This window comes from Eucyclogobius newberryi, unplaced genomic scaffold, assembly GCF_026437365.1.
Source record: "Eucyclogobius newberryi isolate DKJ021-1_F unplaced genomic scaffold, fEucNew1.0.hap1 SCAF_7, whole genome shotgun sequence".
Lineage (NCBI taxonomy): Eukaryota > Metazoa > Chordata > Actinopteri > Gobiiformes > Gobiidae > Eucyclogobius > Eucyclogobius newberryi.
In genome coordinates, this window is record NW_027316389.1 from 10703166 (window position 1) to 10717334 (window position 14169).

At 39.9% G+C, this 14169-nt stretch overlaps 3 protein-coding genes across 3 annotated transcripts in view; 1 reads left to right on the plus strand and 2 right to left on the minus strand.

The window, feature by feature from the left end:
• wee2 (WEE2 oocyte meiosis inhibiting kinase) overlaps positions 1-2272 on the minus strand; it is a 3644-nt gene extending 1372 nt beyond the window's left edge. Inside the window, exons 1-8 of the mRNA XM_072434746.1 lie at positions 2192-2272; positions 1700-1962; positions 1406-1614; positions 1268-1325; positions 763-932; positions 578-699; positions 360-506; positions 11-115 (exon numbers count right to left, since the gene is read on the minus strand). Coding sequence (XP_072290847.1) covers positions 11-115; positions 360-506; positions 578-699; positions 763-932; positions 1268-1325; positions 1406-1614; positions 1700-1951 — 1063 coding nt within the window. The 5' untranslated portion in view covers positions 1952-1962; positions 2192-2272. The remainder of the gene's footprint in view (positions 1-10; positions 116-359; positions 507-577; positions 700-762; positions 933-1267; positions 1326-1405; positions 1615-1699; positions 1963-2191) is intronic.
• A 332-nt stretch (positions 2273-2604) lies between these two features.
• dennd11 (DENN domain containing 11) lies at positions 2605-8242 on the plus strand. Its single transcript, XM_072434460.1, has 10 exons — positions 2605-3162; positions 3792-3891; positions 3996-4154; positions 4700-4853; positions 4959-5097; positions 5201-5332; positions 5411-5561; positions 5963-6031; positions 6114-7355; positions 7449-8242. Exons 1-9 carry the CDS (start codon positions 2790-2792, stop codon positions 6307-6309), a joined length of 1473 nt encoding a protein of 490 aa, XP_072290561.1. The 5' UTR covers positions 2605-2789; the 3' UTR covers positions 6310-7355; positions 7449-8242.
• A 347-nt stretch (positions 8243-8589) lies between these two features.
• Positions 8590-11676, minus strand: agk (acylglycerol kinase). The gene is made up of 14 exons (XM_072434461.1): positions 11439-11676; positions 11254-11293; positions 11091-11170; positions 10873-10948; positions 10346-10471; positions 10154-10248; positions 10011-10080; positions 9849-9928; positions 9721-9778; positions 9485-9632; positions 9313-9410; positions 9145-9215; positions 8859-8943; positions 8590-8770 (listed from the first exon to the last, which is right to left on the minus strand). The coding sequence occupies exons 1-14, from the start codon at positions 11546-11548 to the stop codon at positions 8636-8638; spliced, it is 1272 nt and encodes a 423-aa protein (XP_072290562.1). The 5' UTR covers positions 11549-11676; the 3' UTR covers positions 8590-8635.
• Positions 11677-14169: the final 2493 nt, after the last annotated feature.

Below are 14169 nucleotides of genomic sequence, written 5' to 3' on the forward strand. Positions count from 1 at the left end.
TAAAACAAACCTATTTTATAGAGGACACAAGCAGACGGGCTGGTGTCATCTTCATCTTCACTTGCTTCACCTGCTGTGGCACTTTTGCTTTGATGCTGGCAAATAAAAATATTACCTGAAAACAGCAGACAATTACAAGAATGTAAAGAAGTAAATGTGCAATTGCAGTATTTTTACATTCAACACAATTCAAGTCAACACAAAGACATCCCAATACAGACCCTGAAACGCTTGTTTACACTCAGGATGATTATTTTGTCTGCATCAATTGACAAAAAATGTGGCGCCTTTGTGCAAACGGTGAAACAGAAAATAACAATTCATTAAAGACTGCTTCTGCATCTAAAAGTAATACTTACTTGGCTTGATGTCAAGGTGCACAAGGCCAGAACTGTGGATATATTTTAGGCCCATGGACACTTGAAGAAGCAAATCTTTCAGTTCAGCTTCTGAAAAAAGTTCCCTTTGCACCTCCTTCTTTACAATGACATCATTTAGACTTCCACCTCAGCCCAAAAACAGACAAAAACATAAATACAATATTCTGCCCAATTGAAATGTGTCATTCTAATCTTACCATCACAGTATTCATTCTGAATAATCATGTGGTCATCTTCTGCCCAAGCTGAATAATATCGGACAACATGTGGGTGGTGTCCGAGAACAGCATGTGCATACACTTCCTTAAGAGCCAGCTGTCTAAAAAAAGAAAAGAAGAATCCTTTAGATTAGACAAAAATACACATTTTTTGACTGACTTACTCATTGGAGGAGCCTGCAAGGGGTCGACGAGAGCGTTTTATGGCATACAAACAACCGTCCAGCCTCTTGACACACTTATAGACGGCACCAAACTCGCCAGCACCGATGCACTCCAGCTCCAAGAACTCACTCTCGTACCGTGACAGCATGAAGGCCTGGACAGCACGCCTCTGCCAGATACACAGATGGGAAGTCCAGCGTTACAGAAATCTCTAAAGAGGACAAAGACGTCATAGGGCTTTTATGGGCTCCAGCTTGCTTAGAAACTGGAGTTTTCATGGGCATGGAACCAAATATGGCACCATTTCCACCAGAAAAAAAAGGTTTTGTTATAGGCTGACAGCTTTTTACGGAGATCCCTTAGAAATTCCGGAAGATGCCATTTTGGACCACATAACAAAGATGATGTGGTAGAACAAGATGAACGCTGCAATACAAAACCAGCCAAGGCAATTGTGTGGGAGTATGTGCAAGAGAGAAAATAATAATGAAAAAAGAATTGTACCTTAGGTGGAAGAAATGCTTCATCCTCCTCCTCAGATGATGTTAGACTGTGTTTGATTCTGCAAGACATTTGAGTGTGCTGATCGAATGCTTGCCATGTGTACTTTGACTCCCTAATGCAATGCAAACGTGTGTGTACCTGCGACCATAATCATCCTCATTGTCACTCCTGCAGTTGTTTTTTAACTGCTGCTCGCTGGTCCGTCGCACAGTGTCAGGAGTAAACGGGTTGATGTTGACAGATGGAGCTTGGATACCATTAATGTTGAGCGAGCTAAAACGACGGGACCTCTCGTGGCAACCCGTCTCTGTGATGGAGCAAAGCCGGGACGATTTTGACAGAAGGCTCTACAAAATGACACAGGGCCAATCAGTTCATGTTGATAAAATGCACAAACGGTTCAAATGGTTTGCGTGTGATGAGGACACCCACCTTTGGCGTGCTTGGAGAGTCACACAGCCTCAGCTTTCTCCAGGACGAGTACGGTATGGGGCTGGTGCACTGGAGAGGCGAGGGCACAGTGCTGCTCCTGCTGCGGTGGCGTTGGACCACAGGTGTTCTGCAGAGGGGGCTCTTGCTCTGGATCCTAAAGCTGTACTCGTCCAGGCTGTTGTCGCTGTTGCTGCTGTCCTCATCGCAGCTGGAAAAGTATAGCTGCTGACTGATTCCCACCAACGCCGCCATGATATTTGGACCTTTAAAAATGGAAAATAACATGATCATTATAATAATTGTAATCATATTTTCAAATCAATAGGCCTAGGTTGAACAGTGTGGACTTCCATACTAGGCAGGTGACAGAAAATAAACAACCGAGGCAACAGTCAAGCAAACTACATATACAAGAAAGTAAAATATGTAAACCTAACTAAAGTACGTTTTATAGGCCACCTATGCCTTGTATTTAATGTTTTTCATACTTACGAGCCAACTAAACGACTCTTCTGATTATTCCACCCCCACTATCTTGAATTTAGCGCCACATATGTAAATCACTTCCTGTTTAAATAAATTCAGTCAAACCTTTCATTGGCTGAGCTCTTCTGGCACGCGCACCTGGCTTTGAGGGGACTTTTGCTACTTATTTTTATTGCCAACGATTATGAATCCATCAAGCATTTTTTTGGGGCATAACAAAGTTCAGTGCACATAACAATTTAACGTTTTAATTTGTCAAAAAATATTATTATTATTGTTATTATTATTGTCATTATTAATATTTATTCATTTAAAAACATGCAAACTATCGCTTGACCTGGACCTACATGCGACGTGCCACACATGGACTGAGTAAATGATGTAAAATGAGAAAAAGCTCGTCGTCATGTGGGCGGAAGTGTGTGACGTAATGACAACAGAGGAGAGGGAGAGCCAGTGGATGTGACACGCTTACAAATAAATTGGAAAACAAGTCAGGGAGCGGCTGTAAACCATGTTCAAACTACAGGAGCATATTTAACGCGTGTATTGAGATTTAGCACTGTTAGTTCCGCGCGCAGCCCCTCTTCAGAGACAAGAGATCATGGTGGAGCAGTCGGACCGAGCCCCGCTGCTCGATTGGGAGGAGACCCCGCGTCCGGATCCGACCAACGCGGCTTCACCGCAGCGAGACGCGGCGGCGGAGAAAAGTTCGCAGGCGGCGGCGCGTTCTCACGGGCGCACTGCGGTGGACTCCGCCGTCACTTGCACACCGAAGGGCGGGACTGTGGTGCGTATCGTGGAGCAAAACCCAGCCCGTCCTCTTCTCGAGCCCCGGGGACACCGGAGAGAACACCCGTGCTACCACAGCAGAGATCGCAAAGATGCTCTTTTCCCCGTCCTCGCGCTGAGGGACCAGTGGGAGGAGAGGGACCAGATTGTGGCAGTGTTCGTGGTCACCTTTGACACAAGATCAGGTGAGCATAGACCTCAACTTCATGTATGAGTTGACACATGTATTAAGGGTAAGAAGTTGGCCTAAAACAATGGTAGTGGTATTATAGAACCTCTTTGAAGCCTACCCTATGGCAGTATAGCTCATTTGTCTTTAATGAATATGAAAAAGGCTGGTATCTGTTCAAAAGGACCAATAGTGTGTAATGATACTGTATGTTTTAATCCGTATGCCTGGGCTATTGCTCCATAATCCAGGCCTACTCTGAAACAGAATTAGGCCTATATGAAAAGCATCTGTCACACACAGTTGGCTCTCTGATGATTCTAACTGACAGTGAACATAAAGCTTACACTCATCTCCAACAAGTCTTTAATCCGTCTTGATTATTTTTGCCTCCTCTCATTTCACGGTACAAGCAAACCAAAGAGCATGAATAAATAACGCCGGACAGTTGAAACATATAGCTTTTTGAGGTATCGGACAGTGTCAGGCGGTCACATTTGCTGAGTCAGCGTGTTCTGCCCTTGAACTCTCGAAGTGTCAGATGCAGTCAGAAGAGGAACTGGCTGTGATGAAAGTAGCGATGACGGTATGACTGTTGTGGAAGTTACTTTTTCTATTGATGCTTCTCTCTCTTCTGAGTCACAGGGAACATGGTGGAGTGGTGTTTGCCTCATGACGTCAGTCTAGATGGAGTGGAGTTCAAGTCGATGGCCAGCGGCTCGCATCGCATCACTAATGATTTTATGTACGCAGCTTAATTCACTCCCCGGTAGCTCTGGAGAGTTCTTTCAGCTATTGGTTTGAATGTGAAAGCCAAGTCATGTAATCGCCGTGTTGTGCTGTGCTTAGATATTTCCGCAAAGGCTGTTACTTTGGACTTGCCTGTTTTGCCAACATGCCGGTGGAGAGCGAGCTGGAGAGAGGAGCCCGGATGAAGTCTGTGGGGATATTGTCTCCTTCATACACTCTGCTGTATCGCTACATGCACTTCCTTGAAAACCAAGTCAGGTGAGACATTTTGGTGTTTGAGTTGGCCTTAGTGCGGACTGTAGTTTGGTTACACACACACAGACACAGACACACAGACACACAGACACACAGACACACAGACACACAGACACACAGACACACAGACACACACACACACACACACACACACACACACACTCAAAAGCACCCACACATTTTGTTTTCATGTTCCCACTGATGTTCATGGGTCTTTGTTTCAAATGTTCTCATCCATTAAACATAAAGCGACAGTCTTGGTAACGGCCACAAGAGCACATTTACATCTGAACACTACCTGTAAATAGATGACATGCATATTCATTTTAATTTCATATGGACGTGTTACAGTATTTTAAAGTAGAAGCTATACAATCACTAAGTAACAGTAGCAAGGCATGTTTTACTTGGTATGCATTGGTGTCTTATTGCTGCTGGGAATTGTAAGACCGGTTGTGTTTATGTGTCATGCATTCCATGAGTATTTACTTCAATCAGTCTGTCAAAATTTACATATAGAACACTTATACTTTTTACTTCTCTATTAGACACCAGCTGAAGTGTCCAGGCCAATACTCTCCACTAGAGGCGTTCTACGAGGATAAGAAAGCTGTCCTTCCTCAAAAAGGAAACGGGCTCGTCAATGCCTGTCCATCCTGGAGTGTAACGAACGTCAATCGCTGCATGCACCCAGAAATGAAGGTCTGATTTCTCTTTTTTTATTTGATTTGCTATACTCGGGTATTTGCTAATTGGGACAAAGCTTATGCCAAATACAACTGACACTATTTGCCTGTTCCAACAAAGATTACCCATCCAGCTGGCTGCATGTCCCAGTTCATCCAGTTTTTCGGAGAACACATAATGGTGCTGTGGAAGTTTGCTCTGCTCAGAAAACGTCTTCTCATCTTTTCCCCCCCACCTATAGGCGTGGTCTGCTACAGAGGTGACGTGCTTGAACACACATTTCACCTATGGATTCAGTTACTACTTTATTTACATAGATACATGATAGATAGTTTGTCTTATAAGTCTTTGTGCTTTTGCAGTCTACTGCCTTTGCTGCCTGGCTAACGTCTCCATACCTGGGATTGGCGTATCTGTTCCCGAGCTACGGCCTTTCTTCTATGTCAATATAGCTGACATCCCGGCCCTGGGAACCGAACTGTCATATGTGGCTTGTGTGTATAAAGATTTGCTTGAAATGATTTCGCTTTCATGACATGTATTATTAACGGACAAAACTTTATGATTTAAAGGCACGACAGAAAAAATATTTGAGGAGAAAAAGGAGCTTTATGACGTTTACATCGATAACCAGAACGTAAAAACGCACAGAAGCCACCTTCAGCCTCTGCTGCGGGTCAATGCGGCTGATAAAGAAAAGTACAGGAAACTCACGGAGCAAAGGTACCTCTTTCCTTTAGTGAATATTTAACCATCTCTTGCAACACTTTGATTATGGGGAAATTTAGTATTACACTAGATTTCCCAATGTGTGGACAATAAAGGATTATCTTATCTTAAAACATACATAGTCCATTATTTTACATTGTTAATTAGGGTTACATTGCCCACCCTGAATACACCACTATGAGGAAAGAATTCAATTAGTTTTTCTAACGCCCAAAATCACAACAGTGGCTGCCTCGTAAAGCAACAGTGTGAACAGATTAAACGATGTTCATAGGGACTTGGCAATGTCCCAGCATTTTCCCTTTTAAACGGGTTTGTCTAGTATTATTAGAACATACTGTAAATACAACTCATTGCATCTAGAAGTGCATTATTTATGTACGTGTTATTTTTAGGCAAATGCTGCTATATTCACAAGAGGTTGACGCTGACTGCACCTCAAACGAAGAGGATCTTTTCATTCTGTGAGTTGATGGCAGATCGCTCTTGCCAATAGAATACTTAACCTATTTCGTCTTATGTTATCTTTTCAATCCCTTTCACCAGGTTCTTCATGGAGCTGAATAACCGCATTTTTCAGACACTCTCAGAGGTTGCAGGGAGTGTTGACCCCACCCTCACCTCTGATCACGTGAGGGCCATGGGGCTGGATCCTCAGGCGGACCACTCATTTCTGATGGACCTACTGGAGGTCTATGGTATGGACATAACACTGGTCATAGACAATTTGTGCTGCACATGAGTCGCGGTTGCCTTTTTAAAATCCCCATCTGAAAAAAGCTTTGGAAGGCTTCTGGATACTCGTGCCTTTTATGGCCAATGCACCAAGACACTAAAGACACTGCCTCTGCTCCAGGTCCTGTATGTTGCCTATTGGGTCTGTTACCCTTTCTGTGTTTGATCAGACCCATGGGCAATAGCTGTTCATGGTGAGTTAACAATGGCTAAAGACTGATTTTTTCTCGACAGTTGGACTGTCTTAGCCGGTCATCTCACAGTCATGCAATACGGTTATTGCCAGGAGTGTTTTTTGTATGATCCTCCATTACTGAAATCTAAAGCACTGGAAGCTACATCAAAATATTTTCCGCTTCACATTTCACAGACACATACAAATGAACATATTATTTGGGGAACTAACTTCTTTGTGCTTGAGCAGCAATGACTTACAGCCTTCAAAATGCAAAACGTTTTTATGTTCCTCATGCTATTTTGTCAGAATTAGGTAAAGGAAATGCTTTCATGCATTGTCACATTTGCCTTGTTGAAATGGTAGCAATAGAAATAGAGAAGTGATAACCAACAATTTAACTAATCCACAAAAACCTTATTTTGCTCAACAACTTTTTGTGATACTGGTTTAATGTGGTCAGATATTTCTTTAGTATGGAGCAGACAGATATTCTATAATTTCATGCACTTTATTGGAAAGTGTAATCTCTGATTATGTCCTACTGGAGACATGTTTAAATGTTCATATTCAGTAAAGACTTGTGGATGTCTTTTTCCTGTTCAATGAATGTGAAGCTATAACTAACTTTTCACTGATGCTGCACCATGTCTGACACTGGACTGTTTAATGCACACCCTGTTTGTATATTTGTTGGGTGAGGATGTCATTTAGCCAGCAAGTTTATTCTAAAGTAGGTGAAATATGCAGGAAAAGTCTTAACTGTTGAAGCCCTTTGTGCTGTTTTCTAATTTTAAAGTTCTAGTCTTAAGAGACAAGTCTTCCACTTGTCTCTTTTGCAAAAAGGCTCAATGCATTTTGGGAGAGAGATGGCGACAGTCAACGCTGTAAGTCCTCCTTCATTGGCTATATATTATTATAGGCACAATCCGAGCATCGGCTTCAAAGAAGCTTTGTATCCATGAGTTTAGGAGTGATCAAAGTAGCACCGTTGCCATAGCAATTAACAATTCAAAACAAATATATACCTTTTTAAAATAGGAAAAAATCCTCAAAATATGACCTAATGAACAGGAAGCTAAACCAATAAATTGTATACCCGGATGAACTCAGAATACAATGTCTAGTTTTGAGCCAGCTGTGGTCAATCTATTCTTATGGATTTTTTTAAACGATCCCTAGAATGCATAATTAATGCACAGGAAGAAGTAAATGTGATTTTATCAAAACATTTAATAGGTTTGAAAGTGCTGCATTAAAAAAAGATTTATAGAATGGTTTCTGGGAGGGTCAGTAAAAAGTGCACTAAATGTACCAAGAAATGGGTGTTCAAGCTTTACTTCAAATGGGGCCTTATGGAAATGTGATGTTTGTTATTGTATGTGTATTTGCTAAAGATGTATTCTTTTCCTCAACACTCTCTAAGGACATTTTATTTGGACTGGTCCATTTATAGGTCAGCTAAACATGTTCTCCCACTTTAGTGTTTGCCTTTGGAAAATATAAATATACTGTCACTAGAACAATCCATGTGGAGACATTCACATTTTTCAGCTTTGACGAGGAGTTCTGTTTGTTAGGTCACTGAATGTCATAGAATGTAAAATAAATATTGCACAGTGGTAAAAGCATTTCCCAAATTCACAATTAAATCAATATCCACTTATTAATGAGCCGTCTGGGTTGTCAGTAATGTCCACTGAAGTCAGAGCATGAACATTTGTTAATTCAACAGAACTGCCATTGTGAAACAATAAAACATTGTTAGTCAACAGTGCCATTGAACGCATTTGTCCTGTGCTTTCCATACTTTTCAATTTTATTTGTATGTACTTGAGTAATAGGGCTTTAAGTTAGTATGAGAGAGCATTCACAATTTAGCGAGACATGATGATCTTTTTATTTACAGTACATACTCCCACACATCAGCATTATATTAAGAGAGTAGAACAAAGATCTTTCTTCAGGTAGATGTCGTTAAATGGTTCATACTATCATCTCAACATCTATTTGATACAGTAAATACAGATTGTAAATGAAGCCTTGGTTTAATGTAGTGGAAAAAACAATCGCCTTTTTGCATTTAAAAATATTGGAATTAATCTTTCATCAGCTCACATGTGGAGGCTGTTTTGTCCCCATGGTTTGTTTCCTCTCATCACTGCAGTTCCAACAGAAGCTCGTTTCGGCGCTCAGCACTAATAAAAAAATTTAGTTTCCTTGGCAACAGCCGTACTTCCACTGGCATGGCTTCGTACTCCTCGTTGTCTATGTTATAGAAGCCACCAGTGCCCTGCAGGGTTTAACAAAAACAACTGTATAAAAAAAAAAACACTTAATGGTCTGCTGAAAAGAAATGTGCATTGTGCCATGCCTCTAACCTCAGGCAGCTGCAGCATACATGCACTTGCTTCCAGTTCTGTAGAAGCCTTAGTAAATATATGTGGATCTTTTTCCTTTTTGGACCTGGACAAAAAGCATGGACATTGTGTTAATTGTAACATTCATGCATGTTAGTTTGACATCACTCTGAGGAAGGACCCATAAGGTATCCATAACATGTCAAAGTATGAGAAAGCATTGCGCTGGTCCTTAAAAAAAAAAAAAAAAAAATGTAATGTATTCAGAAAGTTCATGTTAGCTGCATATATAAATATAACCACCAACCCAACTGCGATGAACTCGCTCACAGTAAAGTCATCGGGCTCTGCAGAGATTTTCATGGCGTCATAGAGGCGCTATAAAAGAACACAGGTTATTTAAACCTTATTTGACTGGTATAAAATTAAAAAATGATTTAATTGAACTCTAATTTTGCAGCACACTAATACAAACCCTTGTAACTGGATTTTTGTTGTGGGTATGAATGCATAACTCATGTGTAGACAGCGTTCTCTCTTCCCACTTCTCAGGCTCTTCAATTTTTGGTGGTTCTAAAGACAAAGCAAATTGTTTTGATAAAATAAACCTATCTCTTACAGGAAATAAAAACTGATTCACTGCTTACCTTCAATCGGTGGATTCCAGTAGTTTTTAAACCTTCGTACGATGCGGTGTAGCAAATTGGGCCTCGGGGGTTTCTGAGCGGGTAGATCAGGGGGGCGAAGATTGGGAGGCAAATATGTTATTGTAACTTCTCGAACTAACGGCCACTCCTAAGGACAGGCAAAAGGGGAAATGGAGATCATAAACACATGCCATCTATACATTGTATTCAACAAATACAATTGTCTGATATCTTACCCTCAGCGTTTTTAACCAATGTGCAGCTTTTGTCTTCAGTGGGCCAAGATACCAAAATCTATAATCAATAATGAATTGGTATTTGTCCTAAATAATGGTGTATGTGTGTGACAATTAATTTTGCTTACTTGCTAATAGTTGAGGCTACATCTCTGAAAGCTCCCCACCGGAGTCCCATAAGAGCAAACACTGGCTGCTCCGTTTCTCCCTGCAATCACATATACTTACAGTAAATACATTAACAAACAAAAAACTTTAGTACTTTTGACAGTATGTCCATTTTTTTTTACCTTGATTTGCAAAACATCGAGTGGCACCGTTTCTCCTTTAAGAATTGAAAGTGTAGCCAAAAGAATGTGGCTATAAATGCATGGAACCATTAATAAAAACATGTTGTGTTAGACGGCACAAAATACAAACTGACAAAACGTACTTGACCCGGTTGTCACTGAGCAGGTGAAGACTTGGGCTTATAGAGTTGTGAGAGCCAAGTGGAATATACCCAATAGGTGTGTTACTGAATTTGTCCTTTTGTTTTAAAATAAAAAAATAAAAAATGCAAGCATGTTAAGTAATGTTTTTCTACGAATAAATAGTACAATAGTATTACAAATTGCTTTCATACCTGGTCAGGTCTACGTAATAATCCTGTGATTACTTCCTGCAACGTCCCATCACCTCCAGCAACAATTAACATGTCAGTCTGTTCCATCAATTCAATTAACTTTTTGGCTTGTCCTTCAAAATCTGTCTGTAGATAGAAAATAGTCCATACATTTTTACAGTTTAGGACGGATCAAATCAAATCCAATTTATTTATAAAGCACAATTCATACAAACTGCAATTCAAAGTGCTTTACAGTGTTTAAAAAATAAATATAAAAACACAATGCAATTTATAAAAATGTAAAACAATGTACATCAGAGTAAAATAGAGAATAAAAATAATGTAATATTTTAAAAATATTTCATAGGCGCGGCTAAAGAAAACAGTTTTTAGCTTGGATTTAAACACAGCCGGGGTGGGGGCCTGTCTCACAACTTCGGGAAGGCTATTCCAGACCTTTGCCCCATTTTTAAACGATTTTATGAACTAATTTCTCTATAAATGTTTCTCCGTTGCAATTGTAATAAACGATCACAAACCAATACCTTGACAATAGTAAAGTCGACTCCAGCCAAGTGCAATATGGGAGCTGCATTCTTCTCAAAAAGGTTATTGGCTTTTCTGGGAAAATTGAGAGACACAAAATAATAAAACGTAATTCATATTTGTTGAGGCACATTCCTAGTTTGGGAATTTTACACACTAGCAATTACAGCTTTTTCTAATTGTGTGTTGAATAATAATATTGAGTTGATGTTCTCACCCACGGGAAGCTGCTGGGTTTAAGATGACAGTAGCTTTTCTGAGTCGCTCTTGTGAACCAATAATTTGACGTCCAAACTCCTGTAAAGTACAGAATAACTATGTAATTATTGTTCAATTCAAGAAAAGGGGGGGGGGAATGGGTGAAGAAGAATTACCGGTACCTTAGCTTCTAAACAAGCTTCCCTCCGCAGTAGATTATCACTAAACACAAAATAGAAAACAGATTTTATTCGTGTTTATTTGAAATGTACATAGAAAACCGTAAGAATATATTGCATTTGAAAATAAATCAACATTTCTATGACATCCACGCAAAGGATAGAAGAAAACAAGTGACATTACCCACCAGTGTTTTCCATACAGCCAGTGTCCTCCGTATGACAGGAGGCACACTGCGACTGTAGACTTCTTCCAGTGGTTCCGGAGAGTCCGAAATACTTTAACAACTCGGGCCATGATGTCAACAATCACTATTCACACCACAAACATGCTAATATTGATCAAAACCAACGAAAAATCCTTGACAGCCGCTCTCCTCCGGGGCATGGGTGACACGGTGCAACGCGAAAAAAGACGGAGTGAAACAAGAATAAACATTGGTTCCGGCTTGTCTGATCCCACTCGTTAATTCAGAATCAGAAAAGGTTTATTGCCATTTGTCATTGAACAGAATTCACAAACATAGGAACTTGCTTTGGTGATTCGGTGCAACATAAAACAATGAACAATGATAAAACAACCAATATAAAATCCAAACGTATTAAAGAAAAACAATTAAAATCTGCTATAGGATATGTATACAAATAGGTTGACTATGTACACAAAATTTACAGTTGAATTTACAGTTGTAGTACAGAAAGGGAACAGTGTTCTATGGCACTTTTCAAGCAAGTTTTACATTACTGCCACCTTCTGTAGTTGTACGTTTTTTCGATTTTATTCTTTCGACTTTATTCTTTCGACTTTCTCACGCTGACTTGTACTACTGTGTTTAGTCAAAGTGACAGGTGTTCAAGAAGTGTTCGTGAATCCAAAGAGGGAAATAAACTGTTTTTGTGGCTGGAGGTTCTGGTCCGGATGGGTTCAGGAGAGTGGCACATTTGACACAGAACTCATGTTTTCTTAGATTTGGGGAGGGTCACCCAGAAATATTTTTAAATTGCCTTACTTCAAATCAACACACATACACATTACACGATATTTTATTCAAGCATAACTACATGCATTTTTACTACAAAACTGTATACTGTACTCATTTGATTTGTGTAAATTACAAAATACAATCTATTCTGTGAGTTGCTGTCTTTGTTATTGAGTGTCTGCGTGAGGCAGGCACTATATGTTCTTGTATTTTGAGAATTTTTCATTATTATATTTTCCATGATTTTCGCTTTCACAGTAGTACGTGTGCTATTACTTTTGACATTTGAACAACGTGTACTTTTTGCAGAATTTTCAAAAATGTTAGTACTCCATTTAGCCAGTTTCAACTCCTTAACGCTTTAACCGATTTCAACAAGTTATACCTCATTACGATCGCTTTCGCAGTAGTACGTGTGCTATTACTTTTGACTTTGAACAACTTTCACTTTTTGCAGAATTTTCAAAAATATTAGCATTTTTTCCCAGTGAAATAAATGGGGCATTAGTAATTCTTTAGGCTTTATTCTTTAGACTTTATTCTTTAGACTTTTGTGACGGAGCCAGTCGAGAGAGAGAGAGAGAGAGGAGGGAGAGAGGGGGGAGAGAGGGGGAGAGAGGGAGAGAGAGGGAGAGAGAGGGGGATAGAGGGAGAACATTCCCAATTTCATTTACACAAATTAATCTAATTTGCCATGGCCTTTGCAATAAGTACCGTAAACCAAAAATTTGACCTTCTCTAGTATTGAACACTACAGACCTTCCAGTTCTATTATCGTCTGAAACAAAGGTAATTTAAAAAATAATTTGGGCTGCAAGTAACTATTTTTGCCAATCTTAATCAATTTGTTTAGCTCGCAAAAGATCCAGTTGGCAATTATCTCCAAAAACTGACCACATTGAGAACAAGACTAGTTTAAAAATGTACACTTTTATTGGACCACAATCTGACAAGCTACAACTCTCTAAAAGATCTTGGGCCAGAGGACGGGAGTGTTCTTGACGTAGTTCTGTTGATTGGTAGGGTCCGATCCCCACTTCTTTGCGGCCTGTTTCTCCAGCAGGGGCACTCCGCTGACGTAGTTTAGCAGGAACCACACAAACATGGGCGAAATGACGCTTAAATACTGCTTTCCCTTCATCACTGACGACGCAGAGAGTCAGAGGCCAGACCACTGCAGACTCTCGCCGAAATAGTTTGGTGCCTGCTGTAAGCCCAGAGTCCGGACTGAATGAACTTGCCCTGGGGGGAAACAGACATACATTTGATTAGACGGTGGTTGCACAAGGTATTAATGCAGTTTGGGAGGTCGGGATTTCGTGTCAAAATCCCAGAGGAGAGCAGAGGCCTATTAACCCACACAGGCGATAATAGGCCTGGGGAAACGTCTAGTTCAAACCCTAGAACAGGGGTCGAGGGCCATATTCAAATCCAGGCAAGTAGCGGAGGGCCGGCCCATGATCGTTGGTGTGAAAAAAAGAAAAGAAAAAAAAATATATATATATTATATATATATATATATATATATATATATATATATATATATATTTATATATTTATATATAATATCAAATAAAATATTACTTTTCTGTCAAATATGGGTTATTGAATCTATTATTTTATTCATTTCATGCAGACAGATGTTACAGACAGTGAAAAAATAGAAACTAAAATCTTTTTAGAGGCCAGATTAAAACATGCCTAGGGCCACATCTTGCCCCTGGGGCCAAAAATATAAAAAAATAAATAAACATAATATTACTGGGCCTTAGTTTACCAGGTCTGCCCTAGAAGAATGTATTAGTGGAATGTTGAAGCGGTTGTGTAAATAAACATTTCTTGACAAATTGGGAATTAATGAATTCACTTAAGTTGATTACAGACAGATTGTATGCCTGTTTTCTTTTTTTCTTTTGGTACATCAGAATTGTGATGG